At 40.9% G+C, this 24,642-nt stretch overlaps 1 protein-coding gene across 5 annotated transcripts in view; it reads right to left on the reverse strand.

Annotated features, from left to right (window-relative positions):
• The window catches only part of ZDHHC14 (zDHHC palmitoyltransferase 14), a 96,104-nt gene extending 74,428 nt beyond the window's left edge, over positions 1-21,676 (reverse strand). The window contains exon 1 of one of the 5 annotated variants that reach the window (XM_085055783.1): positions 20,314-21,676. In XM_085055783.1, coding sequence (XP_084911909.1) covers positions 20,314-20,564 — 251 coding nt within the window. In that variant the 5' untranslated portion in view covers positions 20,565-21,676. The remainder of the gene's footprint in view (positions 1-20,313) is intronic. The other 4 variants (XM_085055781.1, XM_085055779.1, XM_085055782.1 and 1 more) reach the window with 4 other exon arrangements.
• Between the last annotated feature and the right edge of the window lie 2,966 nt (positions 21,677-24,642).

Here is a 24,642-nt window from a genome sequence, read left to right on the forward strand (position 1 = left end):
ATGTACTTCAACAGTGCAAGAGAAGCAAACTACCCTCCCCTTGCCATTGTGGACCAGTCTGTTGTCCTTCCAGTCAATTCAGGATCAGTCCTGCAATTTGTTTGCCTATGCTTTCATCACCTGTCTCTAAGTTACCTTGTTAAACTGAGGTTTTCATCACTCATGCTGATTTCAACGCTAACACAGGACAGGTAAACCTGCTAAAATAATCCTAGGTACTAGCTCATCCTATGTACTAGTTCATTAAAATCCACATGTTTAGTAATCTGAACAGATTCCGTAAGGATTTATTTTATGTAGGCCAAATCAAACATTTCCACACACTATTGATTTTTAACGTATCTCTTGTCAACACTGCTGAAACTCACTGGAAGGTCATAACACATTCTGTAATTTAGAAATTCACATATTTACAGCTCAATAAATCACATGGAAGCCCTTTGGAAGTTTCACAAGTTTCAGCCTACTTTTGATCTTAGTTCAATATATTTAAGATAGTGGACCACACGGTGTCTAATAAGGTAACTATAAGCTTCTCCAGCAGCAGAATATGGCTGCAGGCACTTGCCCTTTCCATGTTACATGTCAAGACAGCTGAAAAGTGTACATACTGCAGCTCCAGGGCTTCCCAGAAGCTATGCATACAATATCCAAGAAATCAGGCAGGCAAGAGCTAAACACCACTCCTGATTAGGTACAGTCTGCCTCTAGCCATCAAAGAAGCTGTGGGCATCACCAGGCTGTTCTCATCTGCCATTACTCTTCCAGAGGAAATAAAGGGCCCCAACTCTTCCCTATTACAAAAGATATCATAAGTGACATCTGAAAAAAAATATGCCCAGGGGTACAGTACCATTTGTTTCAAAAACCCATGGGCATTGCAAGAGATGGACTAATGAATCACCTTAGTAAGCAAGTTGTATGTTTACTAGGTGGGATGTGATTTTTCCAACTAACGAGAAAATACATTTACAACTAATTGATTAATATGAACAGACAAAAATATAATGCTTTACAATAAAATGAGATTTTTTTAATGTAGTAAGACTGGAAAATACCATCAATCAATTTGATAACCTAAGAAATTTTTAATTTCATACTTCATCAATTACCTTTCCTAAGACATCAGTGAATATTTATATTGATTTCTTCAGACATCAATGGTCTACTATGATTACTCTAAACTCTAGACTGTAGGTTCCTTTTAAAACTCTTATGTGAGTCACAACAGCACCCCTTTTTGAAAGTTCAAAAGTCCCTTCTAATCTCACCTGTATGTAGTAATAGTTATAATGCATTACAATGCATTAAGTAACTGACATAATTATGTTCTACTCAATATACAGCACACTCCATTTCCCAACTCCCAGTTGTGCTGCATTATTAATAAAGACATGAAAAACAACAGTTTCAGCTAAAATCCTTCTAGTATTTCATGGATATATTCATAAATAATGGCAGTGACACCATCTTTGGAAGTTACCCTTCTTCAAGAAAAGATCAGCTATACAATAATCACCTCAGATTAGTTAACTCATTAGAGTTAATGCCCCTTGCAAACAACTTCTAGTAATGGCAATTCCACAATCTTCCTAGGAAATTTATTTCAGTCCTTATCCATACTTGTTCTTGGAAAAAGTTATTGTCTCCTAATGTCTACTAACCTCTAACCCCACTCCTGCAACTTAAAGTCATAATGTCCTGTCACATCCTAAACAATGCGGAGAACCACTTTTTATCATCCTTCTACACACCCTGAGGCCATAAATGTAACTGTTTCAGCATCATCCTCCCTGACTAAAATAAACCCCAACCTTTTTTATGGTATCTGGGGTGGTAAGAGGGAAAGGGAAGAGAAGGAAGAAATTCTTGTGATGAAGAAAACTGCCAGTTTTAGTGATGGGTTCTCTGTTTTTGAGAGAAGTGAAAGGGAAGACATTGAGGAAATTTAAACAAAAATACTCAAAACATTTCTCAATTTAACAACCTTACTTATCCATTGTTAGGAAAGCAATACCCAAGGGAATACAGCATCTTTCATTATACTGCCTATATCACTCCATGAACCATCAGGACTATTAGGAAGTAGACTCAGTTCTCCAGTAAAAGCAACACAATTACTTGTGCTCAAGTAATTAAACACACGCCACTTCTGATCTACTGTAACAGTTTACACTAACAGCATTTAACAATTTTTGTACATATCGTAAGTATTGCCTATGAAATATTCTAAATATGTCAAGATCTCACTTCACAGAAATCATCACTGAAGTCTGAGAAGAATAATCTGACCTAATCTGGTTTCTGAATGGATTCTTAAAGCCCTATTTGTTATAGTTCAGTGCCCCTTGTTCACAACAGATTTCTTTTTACAGATTTTTGCATTCTTGTATTGCACAACACAAAGCACACAATTTGTTGAATTGCTATCCTGCATCTGACCAAGCAATGCTGCAAGGAGAAATGTACTATTCTGAAGAGTTTGATTTGACTATGTTAGTCCTACTGGCAGGAAGCAAACAGAAAACAGTGATTCTGAAGAACAATTTTAAGCATAAGAATGTGAAAATAAAGAAGGCTGTAGAAAAAAAACCTGGGAAGATACCACCTTAAAATACAGTGCCTTCCAAAAGGTATTTTTGGCTGTAATAAACAGGGCCTTAGAGCTGACCTTTATTTTATACCATGAATCATGCTAGAAACCCCATTTCTAGAACACAAATACATTTCAGATACTTCTTAGGAGAGGCAGTTTGTCCCCAGTCAAAACGAAAAAAAAATTTCCACTACATGTCGAACTCTCCACCCTACAGGTATACCTTTATTAAACTGATGACATAGCTATGTTCACAAACATGAGATCAAGAGACAGATGTAGATTACTAGACTCAAGCTCTCCCAGCAATCTCATGTATCAATGTCACAAACAGTACTAAAATTTAGTTGACATCTTACCAAAAAAAAAAAAAAGACACCCCCTTAAAAACTCTTCTGTCGTCAAATAAAGGAAAAGGTTTGTTAGTGGATGAATTTTTGCTTAAAGAAAATTCCAGTGCAACCTGTCAACACAAGAATTCCATTGCATTCAGCTACCTTAACAGGACATGCTCCTCGTTCATTTCCACAACTGGTGAAATCCCTTCAGTGTCCTGTGGGTCTTTGCTTTAAATGAGGGCAGTCAGTAGCACGGTATTATATATGAAGGGTCAGTAGTTCTGAAATGCATTCACTCCCATTGCTCAGATAGACAGCTGGACATAGTGACCTTCAGAACAAGGTTCATCTTTTTTCCCAGGCTTTGTGCAAGAAAAACAAACTCAAAATGGCAGGGAGCCTTGATAACTAGCTGAGGAAGCAGCCAGTGCCAATCTTACTGCAAAAAAAACCTAGCCCAAGTGATAGTGGAATAATAAATAATAACAAACAGCAAAGCAGAAGTAGTTTTGCTTCTCCATCCTGACAGTTGTTTAGTATTGACTAGGTTTTGTGCCTGCTGATCAACAGCTGAGAAAAATCTCTACTCAAGCGAAAATTTTCATCCAACATGTATCACACACATGCACACACCTCTGAGTTGTCTGTAGTCTGAACAACACCTGACTCTCTTGTAACTACTACTTAGAGTTAAACACTACTTTGATGGTTTTCTTTTCTTTTTTCATGCACACTAGACCAGTGCTGTCACTGGAGAACCAAGCTAATCTCCTCAGTTTCCTCCACCGGTAAATGAACTTTAGTCCACTTCAGTCAACACAAGCTATCAAAAGGTAGAGTCATCTTACAAACTGAAAATAAATTTAGAACTATGATATATGACCAAAGCTGAAGCAGTAAGTTTTCTGCACTGTCAAAACAAAAGAAGATTAATATTTAATGCTGATATATAAAAAGCGCAAATGAAAGCTGATTGTCAGAATCAGAACACAAGAATTATGCTGAAAGTAATTACAAAAAATGATAGCAAACAAGAAGGTTCTGAAGCACTATCATATGAAAATCAAAACCAGCCAATATAGGGCTGGTGTGTTTAATTATCAAACTATCTGCATCATATTACCTTGTGAAGAACAGTGTCTTAAACACATACAATGGTCACAAAATGAAAAGTGTATACACTAAAAACCACTACATTGTGGACTTTGTTAACCTAAATTTGCTACGAATTCCATGTCATCAAGACCCAGTCAGTTTCACCAGTCACTTTGGTATACCATGTTTCACTATTGACATGTACTCAAATCAAACAGCTCCACTTATGCAACTTGCTTAGAACTTTGACTGAAAAGCAGTATCAGTATTCAGGGTTACTAAGTGGGGTTTGTACTTTTATTCCTATACAAGCAGCCACACTTGACCAAGTACTCTGTACAATGCATTAGGTACCATGTTAGAAACAGGTGATGAATCAAGCAACCTTGTTTCCTACAGCAGAGCAGTGACCTCCTATGCAGAATACCCAATTCTATTCACTCACAGTTGTACTTTGTTGCTTGCAAAGAGCATCTCTGAACCTTCCCCAATTTCTTCCAGTAACTACACTGTGAGAACTGTGAAAGATAACACTGGCAATTAAGTGTCACCTGAACAGCCAAATGCCTCGAAACTACACAGCACAGCAACTGTTTTCTAGTACTCTCATTATCTATACTCTTTCCCTCCTCACTGAGGGGAGCACTGAAAACCAAAAACTTTCACTAATTTGGAGGACTTTAAAAAGTGAGCTGAAAATATGCAAGACTGCAACATCACTACAATATTAATGAAGCTCTTGCCTTTACCTTTCCCATCACCGAAACAGGTTCAAAAGCTGTCTCGAGCAGAAGAGGCAGTGCTGTCCCTTTTATAGCTCTCTGAAAAGTCCTAGTGGAAGAAGCATCAATCCACAGAACACAACAGTAAAGAGCAAGCACATGCAAAGTATTTGTACTACAACGGAAGAGAAGGGAAGCCATTGATTTGAGAGGGAGATGTGGAAAAGAACAAAAATAGTGCTTGTTTGGGAACTTACCAGTCCAATAATTACACACAGAAAAGCTATTCTAAAATGAACTGCAAGATTGCTACATTCAAGACTGCCAAAATGAAATAAAATGCCAGCATGTCTGTAAAGTTAAATTTGATACTCTTATGCCAGGCTCCCCTTCCTCTGTCACACGCCTTTTAGTTTCAAGACCTCCACCCCAGATTCCCCACAGAGTCCTGCTTCCCTTAAAGCTATAGGCTGGACACTTTGGGAGATGAATTGGAGTTTAAGCAAAGATGAGTTGTGCATAATAACAATACTGCACAGAACTCAAGATGTGGGAACTGGAATATGTGTGGTGAATGAAGCAGATTCAGCGTTTCTTCATTTACGCTGCATACAGCCACAGGTGAAAGCAGCCCCACAGAGCAGAGCTTAATTCCCAAAACTAGCTGTGCTACCAAACTCATGGTTAGCAGTCATTGCTCAAAACTGCAATTTCTGTGAAGGAATTCTGTCTTGCCCTCAGAGAGGCATGTCCAGCATAGGCACAGCTATCAGATTTTACTTGTTAAAAATCAAATTCTTGGCAAATGTCAATACTTTTACAAAGACAACACGTCATACATCTTTGAGAGACTGCCACACTTGCAGACTCCTGCCTATGTATAACCAAGAGTCAGAATAACCCACTATCTCTTCTATATGTAACATGCAAGCCAGTCTCCTAGGTCTTTCCCTCACCATTATTGTATTGGTAGTCAAAAAAAAAGAACAATGCTGGTCAGAGCTATAGAGCTTCCCTGTCAAGAAAGATTAGCACAAGAGAAACCAGGCATGCTAAGAAAAGGGAAAAGTATTTCTGGACTGAAAAAATACCCCACAAAAAGAATTTGAAACCTTAAAGCACTACTGGTATAACTGTCTGTCTTGCATGGGAGAGAGGAGATTTATGTGCTTTTGCAGTTTGACAAGCTTTAAGATAGCTAGTTCCCCAAGACTTAGTCCCGTTCGCAAGATTCTTTGATATCTGGCCGATTTGTCTAAAAATACCATTTATTTGACACAGAACATAACAAACATACAAACATAGAACAGATTGACACACATAGACACACAATGAATACATAATTGCAACACTATGGTAGCTAAAAATGCAATTATGGGGTAAAACCTTGCTTGAACTATAAAGATAGTTAAAAACGCAAGAAATGCTTGCTTGAACGATAATGCAAGTTAAGAAATGCTTGCTTGAGCTAGCTGAAATGCAAGTTAAGAAAGGTACCTATAAGTTAGCCGGAATAATACAATTTAGGAAACTCAATGATCTTACCAAATCCAGTTTTTGGAGCTGGGGATACATCAGCGTCCTCACTCAATCCCTCGGGAAGTAACCACAAAGCCTGCGTCCAAGCTTAGGGGAGAGACTTTTCTCCACGCTCCAATATCCATGTAGAAAAGCTTCTGGCTTTCTGAGTTTTCGTGAGCTTTTTATAGGATAAAAGTGTGTATTTGTAGTCACTGAAAATTTGCTCACATTCTCTCTGCATTCCACAGGGGAGTGTCTTTTCAGACTTTCAGTCACCAGCACCAGGTAGTCCTTGATTAGGTTATCAACCTAATCTGAGCCATCCATTTCCTGGGACCGATCAGAGAGAGAGAGAGAAGGCGGAGGGGGGTGTCCTGCCACACTGTCCTTAATAGCTCTCTTTTCTGACCCCCTCTTAAAACAAATATATAAATAACCAAACTCCAAAGAAGTCAAATAACAAAGTTCTATGCTCCACGCTGTCATTCCCAGTGTTCTTCACTCTGCACTGATGAAGCAGGACTGTCAGTGTTTCACCACATCTCATCAACATTTCATATCTATTCACACCTGTTTTTCAGATGATTATTTTTTATTTTCAAGCTCTGAAGTGAGAGAGATGTTGATAGGACACAACATGCATAAGCAACTTAAGAGTACAGTCCAACTCTGTCTACAGTACTGCATGTAGTAACAACTGAAAAATCCAGCATGCATATCCAAAGTTATTGCTGGCTTACTTATAGGTACTAACTAAATATGGAAACAAAACAACTTTCCATTGAGTAAATGACATTTATTTCTAGAAGCAAATACTACTGCAAATACTGCAGTTCTTCTCCACTCCTTTTTCTCCCCCAGCCCCCGACTCTTCTGCATGCATTGAACAACCTTCAAAAACTGTCCATCTTTTCATCACTCAGAATATAAGGACAAGAATAGCTGGCCCAGGGATGCACTCTTTCTGGATGAATAATGTAACTACGCAACTCTTATCTGTAGGGATCAACCTCAGTAACAAATTATACACTTCCTAAATCTTTGACCTTTACTTTGCAGACAGAAATAATACTTGCAATAAAGCTGAAATTAAAATATTATTTCAGTAAAATGTTGCTTCTTTTGTATTGAATTAAGAAGCAACAAACTTCTGATCTCCTTTCACAAATGCCATCTCTTTGTTGCAAAAGCAAGAGCTAGTGCCATCAACTGTTTATTAAAAGTTTCAGAATAGAAAATAAACTTACTTTCACCAAGAACAGTCAACCATTGGGTAATTGCAACTTCAGACTAGCATTTAGCAACTTTAACTGTTGGTTAGGCTTTTAGGATGCAATAATAGAATGGTATGTGCATTGGGAAGGGCGTGTTTACCTTTCAATCAAGCTGGATATCAGCCCATAACAGTTTCACTTACTGGGACTCAAGTATGTCAGCTGTTTTTCACATATCAGACTGTTTTGATTTTCACATTCATAGTCAACTGCCTGTTTCCAAAACTCTTCTTGAGTATGAGCTGAGTAAAAAAAGCGAAATTATTTTACTCCACCCAGTCCTTATAGGCTTTCCTCTGCAATGTCCCTCTGCCCTCCAGCACATTATTTTTGATATACTCAAGTACTGGAAATGAGGTTCCAGCTTTCAGAGGCTAGCATTAAAAAACAATACACAGCGCAGCCTGATCCTAAAAGAGTCTGTGGAGGAAAAAATCCCATATTCTAAAGCTAAACACTCATCTCATCAGTGATGAGAAGTCTCAAAGCCTCCACACCTCAAGGTGAAGAGAGCCTTCTGAGCTTTGTGTCTTGTAAAAGAATGATTACCCTTTCAAGGTCTTATATTGAATGAGATTAATCTCTGTCAGAATTCAGTCCACAACTTCTTCCCTGTCTTCTGCTCTATAGACAATTCCTTCTGCTCTAATTAGCTTTAGGTGTCTTATTTAACAAAATCATTTTAAAGGCCATTTTTTAAATTGCACTATGAATAGAGACATGCACTCCAAGAGTCTCCTGCACGCAGGCTGCTCAAATTTCCATCAACTGCTTTATCGTCCTTCCATCATCCTCCTGAGGTGAAAGTTTCAACATTTACAATATAAAACAAACCAACAAAACAAAAAAACCACCCCACCCAAGTGGGCAACGAAATGGGACTGTGAAGAAACAAGCTATTTCCCCGTGTTGTTTGCTATCTCAGCTGAAACTGGGAGAAATGGCAAGGATTGCCAATACTCCCTTCCTGGTTCAGTTTAGCATATTTTGAGCTAACTTGGCTGTTTTTATACAGCCTAAAGTCAAGAAGCATTCATGAAGGTTTCCATATGCTCTGCTATCACATGCAATACAATATATTGGCTCTGCAATCTGGAAATGGGGAATGCAGACTCCCCAGGAAATGATACAGGAAAAAAAACTGCTTCAGTTACTGCCCCTGTGTTGTGTTACAAAGTGGGTGTTGTGTTTAAAAAAACAAAAATCAGAAAACCTTTAAGACATGAACAAGTAAGGGGCACTATTTGAAAGATGCTGCAGTTGAAGTTCTATAAACTACAACCCAGTTACTTTGGAAATAAAGTATGGTTTAAAAGTCAGAACTCCATAAATTTTCATTAAGCAACTAAGACATTCTCTTGGCACCCTCACAGATGCCAAAGAGCCAAGACTACTTAACAAGTTTCCTCCAGTTGGGATACAGCTCCAAATCACAGCTAAGATGATCTGACAATCTCCTCCCTCTCACTTCCTCCTCCCCTGCACCAGTAATAACATTTTTTCAGAATTTTTAGGGATTCAACTCAATGATCTAAAGCAGCAGAAAGCTTTTCTTTGTGTGGGCAGAAGGGAAGGACAGGCTTGATGCAGGAAGGGAACTCCCTGAAGTGGCTCATCACTGGGTGAGGAAAACAGAGCAAGACAAAAGAAATGACATCTGAGGCCTGGGAGAAGGGAAGAGGTGGGTCCATCCTTTTCAGCAGTCTACAACCATCAGATTCATCTTGCTGCAACAGAGACTGCTAAGCAGAAAGGAAACTGGGATGCTCCTATAAAATACTCTCAAGTTTTATTTGAATTCTTAAGCAGAATGTCAACTCCTGGCCTCTCAAAAAAAGCAAGCAGGTCTACAGGCATGAAGTTCACTCTAAAAAAGTGTTTTGGATATGCTGTATGGGAAGTTGCTCCACTTGGCTTTCACCAGCCTTGGGAAAGGTTAACACTGACAGCTGCTATGGTACATAGAGATTCATATATATTTTGCTTCAATAAAATAACTGTTTCATTTAAGCTTTCTTCTCTTATCATTTTGTTTCCAGTTTTTAATCCAGAACTGGACACCTGCCTTATGGAATTATTTAGACATTTAATTTTTTTTAGCAAATCACCATTTAAAGGGAGCTTGGATTAATCTGACATATCTAGGGTGTTTTCCGTTCCCCAAAGATAACTAATCCTGCTTTAGCAGCTTTTCAGACAAGCCGTTTCATCCTTTATATCTAGGAGTCCAGAAGCAGGAACATACTATCATTTAAGGTACAGGTGCTGCTTGGAAGCTAGTTTTGTCAGTAGCAGGCTCAAAGAGCAAGCTGAACCTGCAGTATCTGAACAACTTTTTGAAGTGGCTCAAGCACTAGGAGACACCATGACTTCACATATCTGCATAATGATATAGGCAAACAATGTAGATTACAGGGAAAAAATAGTACACTCATTTTTTATTACTATGGAAAGGGAAAAACTAAATCTTTCAACTTCACATTACTGCCTTCACATCCCCTCTACAGCAACAGTGATCTTAGCCTATTAAAAGTGATGAAGTGTCTAGGAATATTAAATGGAAGGAGAGAAAAGTTTGCAAAAGCTAAGCAAGACAAAGACAACCTGATGAACATATAACACTGCTGGAACAAGTGTATACAGAGACGTTCTTCTGTATGAAATTTATTTTATTAAAACTTAATGCTGTTATCTAGAAGACAAGAAAATACTAACTGTAATTCAGCAAAAGCCAGATGAACAGTAGAGGGCAAAGCTTGGTGAGGAACAGCAGGAAAAGAACCTCCAAAAACTGTTGGAAAACACACTTTGAACTGAGAAAGCCACATTCAAATGTGAGAAAAGAGAAGGGACAGAAAGAACAGCTATGAATTTCACTTGAAAATTTAAAGTTTTGTTAGACTGAGACTTTAGGTTCAGATTTTGTAACTAAATAAAATTGAAGTTCTTATGAAGTATGCAGGTGATAAATGGGTCATCAAAGCAAGATTAAAATTATCTTGTTAGATTAAAAACATCTTGCTTTGCTGTGTTATGGTAAGTTCTCTGATTTCCACAGATAACACAGAATAACTGAGGTAGGATAGCACCTCTGAAAATTCAGTCTAAATACCCCAGATCAAAGCAGGGGCAGCTAGAGGAGATTGCTCAGGTCTGTATCTGGTTGGTTTTCAGTATGTCCATAGTCCCACTGGGCAACCTGTGCACATGTTAAATCATCCTCACAGCAAAAAAACCCAAAAAACCCACAAATCAAAACAAACAGGCAAGCAGACTAAAAGAAAAAGAAAAAACAAAAACCCCACCCTTTTTGATTCTGTTTTAATGGTTATTCATTTTGTGTCTTGTCATTTTGTGTCTTGCACAGCTGAGAAGGGTCCAGGGCTCTTTTTTAATTCCCTCTCCCCAGTCTGGTACTTCTTTAATAGGATTCTCTCAGGAGCTTTCTCATCTCCAAACTAATACACCAAATTAGAAGTGAATATGCTCTTTTAACAGTGTACTCCAATCTTTGGTATCACACCACATAGCACACTCCATGAATCCATCTGCTCTGACTAATGATAGTTTACTTGCTGCTCCCACACCCAGTGCCTCTTCAGCCCTAGAAAGAGTTCAAATCATGCTAAATGATAGAAGTATCTTAAAAATTGTATTTTCCCCATACAGAAGCATTATGAGCTTCAGCTCTAAGGAAACCACATTCACAAGAAGCAAGTTTATTACTAAGTTGTAATGCTGATGAGAGACAAGTCATCACTATTCTAGCTTTTACTTCAATTGGCAGTACTTTTAACTGCTCTACACAGCTCCAAATTAGGAACAATTATAACTCTCCCATATACTAACTGAACACTAGAAAACCCTTTTTACCAATAAATGTGTTTACGAAGGAACATGCATAGATGTGCCACGAAAACCCACACCATGCGCACAACCAAGCAAGCACGTAGCAAAATTTAAGTACAGGCTGGTCTGACACTCGTTTCTCTGCCCTGAATCATGGCATTCCTAACCAGTGGGGTATCTCACAAGTGTATTGGACATGCAAGACCAGGACTGCAATTTCCTGATATATCGACAGTGATACATAGTCCAAAAAAGACAGTATACAGAATTTATTAAAATCAATGAAATTTTGTATTGGTACTCCTTTTGTGAGGTGGGGGGAAGAGGAAGCTTCCAATTCCTGACAATGTTTTTATCTACATTCGTAATTTGTAGTATTATGCTGAGTGTTTACACTAAAATACTAAAAAATTCTAATATATCTGTTCCTTGCTCTTAAGAATTTATATATATTCATAGTATGTACAAGAAATGTATAATAAAGCCCTCATGTTAATTTAATAGATCCATTCAAGGCAGACAATGCAAAAATGTTATCTTGCACTTAAACTGTAACATGAAATTCACAAACTTCAGATTTTATGTGAATCAGCTTCTGAGTTCAGGTTCTCGGTTTTCAATTTGACTTTCAGTATTCTATTTGATTTCTGTTTCATAATTTATTTTTTTTTAAATAAGAGTAAAATTTACAGAAGCAGCTGAACTGACTGCATATTTACCACAACAAGTGCACACTGCCAGTACTTACTGCAGTAAGCAACTTCAGGGGACAGCAGGAGGGGAAAAACATAAAATAAAACCAGCTGTGATCTCATTAGCCAAGCTCATTATGTAAGACCTCATTAGCCACCATCCCACAATAATGTGAATAAACCCTATGGACACTGATGACATGGAAGAGATCAGGGATACAGAAGGGTATAATCATATAGCACTACAGCACACTGTCAACTTAGTAGTTGAAGTTCTAGGATGCATTTGGGTAAGAGCTCCTGCAGAAAGCCCACAGACAGGCTTTGCAAATGCAAAGCCCCCTTTGCCTACTAACTGCAGTATGAGCAGGAGCTCAAATGCAAACAGAAGCAACAGACTAAGGGACAGGGCATGTGTTGCCCAAAACTGAAACTTCAAAACAACTTCAGCATCCTCCAAAAAGCATATTTTATATTAGTATCATTCAATACTTCTGCAACATGAGAAATATGAACAGAATTGTATTTGGGCTATTACACGTAGGCTTCATCTCAATTTCTCAATTTCAATCCTCTGATTTGAAAAAAATTATTCATTTTACAGTTTTTTATTAAGTTCTGAAAAACAAATGGGCTGTAATTGTATGAAGTTTAATAAACTTTTGGTAGTTCCAGCTGATTTCAGATGATTTTCCCCTTTTCTCCATCATCTTTGTCACGTGAAGATGAACTGCACTGCAACGTGCTAACCTTTACTAGCAGCCTGGACCTGAAGTGATCATCAGCTACTACAGTCTCACACAGAAGAATCATGTGTGAGGATAAGAAACATTTCCTAGATAAAGCTGTTGAGCTTTTCAAGCAATTTTTCAAAATGTTCCAGTATTTTAAGCCAGTGTTGTGTGGTTTTTTGACTAGGCCATTTTGAAACAGCCATGCAGCTTATAGAGCTGAAAATATTCTCAGCTTTCTCCTCTTCTGCAGCAATTTTCACTTTCTCATTAATTAGTTCGTGTGTGAGTGCTAAAGTCAACAGTTTAATGCTGCACTAGAACAGAAAGACCATTTCCATTAGAAATTTTGTTTTGCTGGGGTTTTCAGCTACTTAACAGGTAAAACTTACATGTTAAAATCTAAAAAAAAACCCAGGTATTTTTTAATACAGTATTTTTCCAGTTCCCCCCTTCTCCCCAAAGGAAGATAATTTCTTGGTCATCCAGATCCACTGAGATACTTTGTTTTCCATGAAATGGCATTTACAAAATAATAATGCAGCATGATAGCTGTGACAGAAATTAAATCATGTAGCAACAAAGGTATTTTTTGCTTAATTTGTCCAATTTTCAGCATGAAAGAAGAGAATACTTTACATGAACATAAACATATAACATGATTCCTCAGAGACTAACTTGAGAAGATACCTGAAGAAGACCATCTTTCCTTTCAAACAGAAATTAAAGTTTCTGCAGGGTTGATATGGGAAGATTCCAGAGATAGCCACATGATAATACCAGTCTTCCAAGAAGACCAGATAGAAAGTTCAATAGTGTAAATCCATTTAACCTGATTCTCCCTATACTAGTCTCCAAAAGATACATTTTATACCTTTAACACACATTCATTCAAAGGGGCAACAGTACCTACTCAGGGAAAGACAAAATAAAACAGGCATACTATGCAGATATCAACAATGGAAACCTCAAACCTTTGAGTGATAAATTAATCAAACAACTGTCACAAGATTACAAGTCAAAACTCATACTCTGGAGATTCAAGATGTAGAAAAGTATTATCCATCAGCATTTGTAAACATTGGAAGATACATATATATATACACATAAACTATTGGAATTACCTTTTCTCCCCCTTCTCTGGAATGGATATAAAATATTCCAGGTAAGGATTTACACCTATCTACAATACTTATGAGCCTAGAAACCACACGCCCAGCCAGCACTGATGGAATTTCCCATTTCTCCAAGAGTGTGGGTGGCATCAGGCAAAGATGACCACTAACGTTCACTTTTCACTTTGAAGAGATGTATGTGTATTGATGATCCAAAGCTACACAATGATTTCCTCAAGGTCCCTAAAGGATGTAGTATCTGAGAAGCCAATATCCCAAAAGCTACCATTCCATTATAACACTATACTCCCTATTTTAATTTCCGTGCACCTCCACCAAGAAAAGATGGAAAGGTAAGCAGAAAAATATTTTTTTAAAAAGTGTTCAAAATTCCTCTTCTCCATGAAATAGCGGATAAAGGCCATCAAATATGCCAAATATAAAAAAAAAATCTCCAATCCATAAAGACAAAAAACACCAAAAAACAACAAACCAAACACCCTCATAAATAAAGAAAAAAAGCTGTCTAACAGCTGTTTTGCAAAGCGGGTTAATGTTACAAAACCATTAAAAGTTTCTACAGTTTCAGGGGAATTAAAGAAGACATGACTTCTAAAATCATGAGAAATTATCCTTCCTTCTGTTTTCCTCACAGAATTTTACCCTGAAAAATGAAGCATTTAATCATTCTCCATTTCCACATAAGTAGACCTAGCCTTGAAAACCAGAAGTGCATAACTTAATATCAAATGCCATTAGTTCATTTCCAGGTGAAAAGGATTTCAACTTATGTCATATAATTCATTCAAAGCAGATTTACAAGTTTACACTGCTCAGTGATGTGATACTCTTGAGATATGGCCGTACAAAAGTACTCTCTTTCGGACAGGGAGAAATTTCAGCAGACACACTTGTTCAGATCACTGGGAAACTTAGGAGATTAAGCAAACTCTTTTGAAACGAAGGAAGAAAAGTCCCTCGTCAAGAAAAAAGTATTAGATATACTTAGTACATGAGAGATATTTGATTCTGACAGTTAACATTTCCAGGGCAATTAAGTGCAAAGAATAAACATCTATTTAAAATGCATACTGTCCCTTAGAAATTGAAGGCATAATTTGCTCAATACAAAATGAACCCTAAAGATTAGACTTACTGTATTCCATGCCTTTTTCACTAAGTTATCAGAGATGTATAATACCGGGAAATGAGGAACAGAAATACTCCTCTGGTTTAATTTTAATGACAGGATTGTTTTTTGTTTCCTTGAAAAAAACCCCAAACAACCTGGGAGAAAATAACACCTACTCAACGCTGCATTCGTCTATGTCACTATGCACAATTAGGCAGTGACTGCCTTCCATGTAGAAAAGGATGCAGTTCTCTTGTTGAACAGTAATTTTAGTTTACATACATGATGCTTTTTGCTTTAAAATCCATTTTGTCATCTTCAACAGGAAATGTCCTGTAAGTTTAGAGCAGCCTTTATCAGTCAGATTGAAGTTCGATTGGCAGCACTTTCTTCCAAGGAACTCGTAGTTTAAGGACATGGACATGGAGAGATACAAGTAACTTACTTGCCTTAAGAGCAGAGGAAGAAAGATAAAGGAGCTTACTAGATAAAGAACATTCCACCTACTCAGAATACAACCTCATACTTAGAGTTCACCTCTTGCAAGAGCAAAAAGCACTTGTCATAAGATGAGAAGGGCTGTTGATACCACAGTGAAAATGCTCAGCTTACTGACATCAGTGTTTACACATAGAGGTTTGTTGCAGTGAGCAGCAAGTTACACCACTTTGCCACAGAAGTTCAATATTGAACAATCCACACAGCATCAGAAAGTGTGACTCATGAATGTCCTCCAGTCACACTGGTTTTCAAAGTGGGAGGCATGGAGCAGGTTGCCAGCAACTGCAAGAGCATAGAAATCAATGGTTTGTACACACGGATGCACATAAACAGCCCCAGTTTAAATAATTTTCCAGCATCCATCTTTTGCAAGAAAATGCAATTACACAAATGTTCACAGAAAAAAATTATTTAAAAAAAAAATCAAGTGTTAATTAGCTCAAAATAAACAAACTAAAAAAACCCTCCAGCTTGTTGAATCAGTGCAAGCGTCAAATGGTATCAGAAGTGATAGGGCTCTGATTCACATTTACAGAGAAAAACGCTGCACTGCTTCAGCCCTTCCAGCATTCTACCATCTGCTTCAACCTTCTTCCAGAGCCACTCACCCTGCAAATGAGTTGACAGAAGAAAACATGACTGTGCCTCAGTCAATTCAGTTCAGTCGGTATCTTCACTTAAACCCATATTTTATGAGAAGTGTAATTTGCCTGCCTGAGCTGAAGCAGCTCAGGTGCAGACATGTTCCTTCCTGCTACCTGCCCAGCAAGGTCCAAGAGGGAAGGGAGAACACAGAGGCAGTATGAACTCACAGCAGCAACATAGCCAAGGTCGTCTGCCACCACTCTGGAACTCGTGATCTTGTGCATTCACACAAGATTTGCCACTTAACCACAATATGTTTGTTTCAGAAATTCTCCTGTGTAAAATATGTCACTTAGCCTCCATTTTGCTCTCCTGTAACCTATGAGAACAGGACCCTAAATGACCACAAGCATAAAGGGCTCTTACTTCTTTTGAATATGTATACCCAGCTAAGTGCAGCTAAGCATGAAGCATGTTAGTTCTGCCTCTATCGCACAAATAAAGGACTTTACATACATGTAAATACAGCGGTTGAACTGGCTATGTACAGCAATAGATCTGCCCTTCAGTTACAGATGCTATCTTTGCTCTGGAGAGAGGAGTTTGTTTTCTAAGCTTTACATGCAGCTACCTTGATAAAGGAATGCTAAACAGTTTAGAAAAATATACACGTCTGTGTAGTGGTGCAAGGCAAAGGGAAAAAAGAAAATGCAACACAAGGCCAAATTTACAAGAAAAAACAGCTAAATAACTCTAACCTTGAGTTAGGAAAATGATTCAAGGTAAAATAACATACTCAAATTTTAAAGACAAATTCAGTAATTTGTGGTGTCTCATCTTGAGCAATTTTAAATAGGCATAATTTTTAAGAACAACTCAGCACAGCATCTCTCTTAGGACCCAAAGGTGCTTGCAATCATTCATATTACATTTAATAGACAAGTTACAGAAATAAAACTGTTTGTCATTTGCATTCTCTTCCTTTGGAAGGGGAGGGAAGCAGGACTTATAAATATTTTACCTTCTTGAAAGCTCATGGTTTGTTGTTTTTCTTTTAAGCAAATTCTGGCTTATCTCTTTGAAAATGAAAAAGAACAGTGAAATGATAAAAGGAAGTAGTGGTGAGGCACTTTGAGAATATGAGAGATAAAAGTCTACAGAGGGAAAGGAATAAAAGCAGCTGAAAGCAGGAGCTGGAGAAACTAGGCAGGAAAAAAGCACAGAAGTATAAATATGAAGAAACAAATTTACAAAGGCATGGCTCAATGTCAAAAGCTATACAGGTCAAGATGTATGACATATGTTTGCTTTTGGAGACCAAGGATTTGTTGACTCAGAGAAATGTATTTCTTCCCTGGAGATTGTTCCAAAGCACATGAGATATGGCTCCAGATGTATGGGTGTCAACAGTAAAATAGAAAGACGGGAAGAAAATCGCACTGAAGGAACAAATGAAGCCAAAGTATAAAGGACAACTGTTTATGGTAACATGATGCTTTCCAAGGAATTAGCTGTCAAAGTAATCTCTTTCCTACTTCCGCCCTTCCCTGCCTGTAACAAGGAATGACTTGGACCATGAGTACCTATTTTCAAGTTTCCAAAACCAAAGGGAACAAAATAATTAATTTCCACTGTAGCAAAAAAGACCAAACAATTCCAAGAACATACAGGGTACCTTCCTCTTCAACGGCAGCTTGACCTTACATTTCAGACACACACACTGCACATGCCCAAATCTAAAAACCACTTTTCCCCATATGTACTCGAAGGACTGAAAGACACTTCTGTCATATTCAATAAATGACTGGACAATGAGAAGTCCTATAACTAAATCAGCCAATAATGGCAGTGACAACACTCAGGATGTTATCACTGATCAGTAGTAACTACTAGGAATAGACCCAAGTAGAAACTGCTTGAAAGGAACACTAAATAAGAGATTCCCCTCTTTTTCTAACATTGACATTTCTCTGCAGTTTAGACATTGCAAACATACTGAACACTATTCTCATAGTCTTTAGATTTAGGTTTTAATTAGCCTTCAGAGGATGAGTAATAATTTTTCAATGCAAGTGCTTTCTAAAGACCAAAATCTACCTTATCATTATAAAAATGAAATACCATTGCCACCCTCTACTTTGATTTTCCTTAGAAGAAGAGTGCAAGTGATACAGGAATGACTCAAGACCAGTACACACAGAGAGAATTTATACAGTTGTATTACATAAAGCCCAAGATTTCTCCCTGCTTCAAGACTGCCAGTTAAAATAAGCACCAATTATACATGAAAATGCTTGACTAAAAAGCTTGTCAATCACATATGGTTACACTGCAAATATTCTCAAAGACACGACGGAAGTTGCAGAATTCAACTCAGGTAGAGCATGTAGCTTGCAGCAGTGATGAAATCAGAAGGTGATGAACAGCTAGCAGCTCACCCTGCTTTAGCAGTTCTGAATCATGCAGCTGCAAAGAAGATTTATCTCTGAAAGATCAAAGTGTCAAACCATATAAATAAATTGCAAATGGTGGCTTAATAAATCAGTTCTACAGTCCTGATTATAAAACATTACAGTTTTAATCCTACATTTACGTTCTGGTATCTGCAGAAGTCCAGCAGCCTTTAGAGGCTGTGTTGAAGGTGATGAGACTGCACAGATTCAAGTGGCAGCCCACATAGAAAAGCTTTCCAAAAGCTTAATCATGGCAAACAGAACAGAGTAGCACCCAGTCCTGATGAAATACTATCAGGTTACACCTTTAATACCCCCTTAAAACCAGGAAAGTAAACACACTTGCAGTGTGGATACCATCATTGACTGTGCTATTTCAACTACTCAAATTATATTCAAGCAACTTCATGATGTCTGCAGAAGATTTACATTTAACAAATCCATCAAAAATAATCTGGAGCTCACTAATGGCAATTCATCTACTGACCTCACATACACATTTAGCCACTGGTTACCTGCTGAGCATTTTTACCTTCTTTACTGCTACCACTGTTGTTAAGATGATCTGCATTTAACAGACACAATGTAGAGTTTGTTAATGTCCCTATCTTCTTGCTTGAAGACACCAAGTAATGAATGACCTTTGTTTTTCAACTGTACCACTTACCAAAACAAACAATTTCTGGAGACAGCATTGAAGTTTAGTTATAAATAGTTCTTATTGCAGAAAAAAGTAATTTGGAGATATTTTCCTCCCAAGTCAAACTACAAATAATTCAAAGCAGGTAAAGTAGCACTAACCCTTTAAGATAACTCAATTATCGTTATAGGAGATGTTTTAGCAGTGTAAACATCTTTGTACTTGGTTCCTAAATAAAAATAAGTACATAAAAGTCAAACTGTATTGCTCGTATCAAGTGTCTAATTTTTTACTGCCATGTGCAGTTAATTTAACTACTACAACATAAGTGCAAAAATCAGTATATTTGATTTGCTGTCACTGTGTGTTCACCTGATATAGATGAAAAGGACTCCAGAGCAACAGAGAAAAATAGCCCTAGAAGGACACCAGAAGCTTGCTTTAAAAAAATGCAGACCAAACCTCCATAGCCAACATAGCTTAAACTAAGACTAAACTCACATACAAGTTACCATCACAAAGAGAAAGTAATGCTGTTACCTAGTGGTGGAAAGCTAGGTACATGCAAAATTGTAATGCTCTTTTTTATCTCCTCCCTTCAAATTCTCATCTACAAGCTACTAAACAATGTCACGAGAAAAAAACCATGCCTAATTCATAAACTAATGAAAGATATTGCTTTTCTTGCGTTCGGTTCTGTGACAGAGGGTCAGTATTTTTGCATGTACCAGTTCTGATTCTCAGAGTAACTGACAGATGAGCTACATCATTTCCTGGTCATCCCAAACCTCCTGAGTTACACTCCTCTTCCAACACCAGCAAGAGCTGGAAGCCTGTGGTTATAAAAGCACTTCAACCTTAATCCTCATTAGTTTTCCAGAGTATGACAACCCAAACTGTATGTACTGTGTACCCCTCAGCATCAGATCATACTTTCAATTATATAAACCAATATTAGCAGAATTCAGTCAGCATTCTCACCTAAATAAAAATGTTAATTTTGCTTTCAGCCAGAAAATAAATAACTAGAGGAGGAGAAGGCATATACGAAGACTTTAAAGTCACTTACTCAAATGCAAAGAAGAGTCCACTGGTGACCAAGATGAGAACAAGAGTCAGGTAGAAGACTCCAGTCTGTCGGGCCATCATGATCCTCCCATTGCAGAAGAATTTGTTTCTTCCAGGAAAAACCTCCCATTTTCTCTTGGGAACTGATTTCTTTTTCTTATGGGGAGACTCCATGGGAGATGAAGAGCTGTGTGTGCTGATCTGACTGTATTCACAGTCTTTCATGGGCCCACTACCACCTCCAGGAGTCATCAAGAAAGAGTAAAATGTGGGGAGAACCCCACCAAAAATATATACAAATATGTATGTGCAAATATTCTCCCGACCAGGAGAGCCCTCTCCACCAGCCCCAGTTAATAAAAAAAGCAAATAAAACGATGAAAGTCTGCTACCAGGCTAGCAATAGGTGTATCATGCAAACACCACTTAACTCTGCAGAAACCAAAGCTGTCATGTCAGAAACGCTTGAGAGGGATCCTTCCTTCCTCCACCAGTTACAAAACAACCACGTAGGACAATCCTTTTAAAAACAACTTATCACAAAACAGGACAAAAAGAAAAAAAAAAAGTAATTATAAATCAGTTAGGCTCTCAAAAAGAAAAAATAGTCTTTTTTTTTCAAGTTTATTTTCAAATGGGAAGGTTTTTTTCTTTCCCACGCACACCCTGAGAGTTCTCTCCGAGGGTCAGAAGGTTGGTCAAGGCAAGGTTTAGCAATCGAGTCTATCATTCATAGAGATTTGTTATAATCCTCCTTTGCGCAGCAGATTCCACTGCTAAAAATGACCATTCCTAAGACGCTCCCTCGAGAGACACGCGAAATAAATCATTAAGGGGGAGGGGAGGGGGGAAAAAAAAAAGAAAAAAGAAAAAAGAAAAAAAAGGCAAGTAAGGAACCAGGCTGCAACTCCAGCTTGCGAAGAACACTTGAAGCTCTCCTCTTCCTGCAGCCGCAGTCCAGCGGGAAGTGGCCGCCGCTCGGCGCGGACCTAGGGGCGCAGGGCTGCCCTGTCAGCACTCCTCAGCAGGGGATTCTCCCGAGCCCGGGGCAGCCCGCGGCACGGCCGGCCGCCGACAGACACCAGCGCCTCGGGAGCAGGTCCTCCTCATCCTCCCTGCCCGCCGCGCCGCTCAGCCCGCGCCTCCCCCTACACAACAGGTCCCCGCCGCCGCCTCATGCTCCCCAGCGCCTCGGCCCCGCGGGAAGGAGGTTGGGAGGCAGGGGACAAGGAGGCTTCGCCGCCGCTAGATCTCTGCCAGGACTTGTCCCTCCCCGCACCATCCTCGCCGCCCGGCTCAGCGCCGCCGCGGCCGCCCGCACCCCGCCCCGCCGCAGGCTCTCGCCCACGGCCCGCGGCGGTGCCGGGCCCCCCCCCGCATCCCGCCCCCTCCCCGGCGCACAGCAGCGGCTCCCCGCCGGCGTCCCTGCTTTCGCTGTGCTCTGGCTCCGGAGCGAGGTGAGAAAAACGCCCGACTTCCCCCTTCGCGAACCCGAGAGCGGCGACTTTCTCTTCACCCTTCTTTACGAGCGTCTATCCAGGTTTTCCCCCGGCAGCCAGACCCCGAAGCAGCAGCTGCCACCACCTCTTCATTTTCAGGGGGAGGCGGTAACCACCGCAGCGCCGGCCGCCCGCCCGCCCGCCCGCGGGAGGAGCCGGCGGGGGACGGGACCACACAGGCGCACCCTCCGCCGCCCTCGGCCGGTCGGTCACTCAGCCGCTCCTCGGCGACAGGGCAGCAGGTCTCACGCACCGGCCCGGCCCTCTCCCCGGCCACTGGAGCGCGGTGACTGCACTAACTCTTCTCCATCGCCACCTCCCCGCAGGCAGCCGCCCGCCGGCCGGGCTGGAGGCGCAGGGCAGCGAGCCGGGCAGCGGGTGTCCGCGCTGGAGCCCCGCTCCCGCTGCCTCCCGCTCAGCCCTCGCCGCCCCCGCCCCGCGCTTCGCTGAACCGCGAGTGGTGTGTGCCTCCAGCCGCGGGCAGCGGCCGCGTCTCGCACCGCTCCCGCTGCTGGGCCGAAGGCGGGCGAGTCCCGCCAGCGAGCGATGGGCACGGGGAAGCCCCGCCCGCGCGGCCCGACCTAGCGGGACCGGCCCCCGCCCCGTGCGGGCTCGGACACGGCGATCGAGGCACGCCCCTCCACCCGCCGGGAGTTGTAGTTTCGCTCAGTTGTAGTTTCGCGACTGGAGGCGGGACGGCGTCGCGCGGGACTACAAGCCCCAGCATGCCTCCCGAGCCGCCCTGGCGGGGCGGGGCCGGGCCGCCCCGGCAGCTCTCGGCGGGCGGAGAGTCGGCCGGCCCGGCCCGCCCCACAGCCTTCGCCCCACGCACGGCCCCGCTTCTGCCCGGGCAGCCCCACCTGCCCTCCCCCGCGGCGGAGGGCTGTGTCCGGGCTTGTGTGTCAGTCAGGCCGGAAGGCCGGCGCTGGAACCCCTGATCTGTCGGGAGCTGCCCGGATCCCCCGCGTTCCGGGTCACCCGGCATAACTAGAGGTGGTTCCTGTCCCACCTGCCCAAAGTGATCGAGTGCATCGCTGCTGGGCCAGCGCGCGGCTGTCCCTGCTTCTCCTGCACGCCAATGGTGCACTGCTCCAGCGACGCCATCCACATGCTCCGCTGTGCTGCTGGAATCACAGTATCGGCTAGGTTGGAAAAGATCTTTGAGATCATTAACCTATGAACTAACACCACGCTGTGAACTAGACCACGGCACTAAATGCCACATCCAGTCTTAAACACCTCCAGGGATGGTGACTCCACCACCTCCCTGGGCAGCCCATTTCAACGTTCAGTCACCGTTTCTGTGAAGAACTTCTTCCAAATGCCCAACCTAAACCTCCCCTGGTGCAGCTTAAGACTCTCCTCTTGTCCAATCGCTGGTTACCTCGGAGAAGAGACCAACCCTCACCTGGCTACAACCTCCTTTCAGGGAGTGGATGAGAGTGATAAGGTCTCCCCTGAACCTCCTTTTCTCCAGGCTAAACAACTCCAACTTCCTCAGCCACTTCTCGTAGGATTTGTGCTCCAGACCCTTCATCAGCCTTGTCGCCCTTCTCCAGACATGATCCAGCATCTCAACATCCTTCCTAAATTGAGGGCCCAGAACTAGACACAGGGCTCAAGCTACAGCCTAACCAGTGCTGAGTACAGGGGAAAAATCACTGCCCTGGTCCTGCTGGCCACACTATTCCTGATACAGGTCAGGATGCCATTGGCTTTCTTGGCGACATGGGCACGCTGCTGCAAGTACAAGGCTTGTCCACCAATGCTGACATGTTTGTACAGACGCTCACTGTGTCCTGACTTCACATCCCAGAAAGTACTGCACATCCCAGAAAGGTATCAGCCATGAAGGAAAAGCTTTCCCATAAATGCAATCCTGCACCAAGCCCTTCTCACACTGGCACTGGTGGCAGGGGTGCCTGCAGAAAGGCCAGGGAGGCTTCCCACAGTTAAGGCAGAACATCTCTGTAAACTGCTTGCTGTTTCTGCCTAGTATGTTCTCCATATGCATCCAAAGGTGAAGGTGGTGAAGGGTGTGGAGCACCTTATGAGGAGCAGTTGAAGGAGCAGGGGTTGTTTAGCCTGGAGAAAAGGAGGCTTCAGGAGAGCTCACTACCTGAAAGGAGGTTGTAGCCAGGTGAGGGGTGGTCTCTGCTCCTAAATAACAAGCAATAGGACAAAAGGAAATGGCCTCAAGTTGTGCCAGGGAAGGTTTAGATTGGATATTAGGAAAAATTTCTAAATTGGAACAGGCTGCCCAAGGAAGGGATGGAATCAGCATCTGTGGAGACTGCAGATGTGGTGCTTGAGGACATGGTGGATTTGGCAATGCCAGGTTTACAGTTGAACTCAATGATCTTAAAGGTCTTTTCCAAACTAAATGATTCTATAATTTAATGATCTGCTAGGGATAAGCAGGCATAAACAGTGCTAACAAAGATTCATTTAGACTCATCTTTTTCATTTTGCAACTTACTAGCAGAGCTGTGTAAGCTACAGAGAATGGACTAGTTTGGGACATGCTGTAGGAACCAACATAGTTCAGAAAAAGCCAAAAGCACACTGAGCAAACTTGTAAAATGTTGAGAAAAAAAGTTGATCACATGCATCTCTCATGGCTGAATGTTGTCCTAGAGAGAGAGCAAAAACACAATGCGAGGATGCAGCTGAGTTCTCAGGCAATGTGTTTTCTGTTTTCATAATTTCATTTTGAATTTTGAAATGGAATATTTATCCCTTTAATACAATAAGCTAATTCTTTATCCATAAACAGTGCCTGATAACAAAGGGACCATGGAACAGATTGACCAGCACTGGATAACTTCCCC

This window comes from Lichenostomus cassidix, chromosome 3 (assembly GCF_008360975.1).
Source record: "Lichenostomus cassidix isolate B80296 chromosome 3, HeHo_3.0, whole genome shotgun sequence".
Lineage (NCBI taxonomy): Eukaryota > Metazoa > Chordata > Aves > Passeriformes > Meliphagidae > Lichenostomus > Lichenostomus cassidix.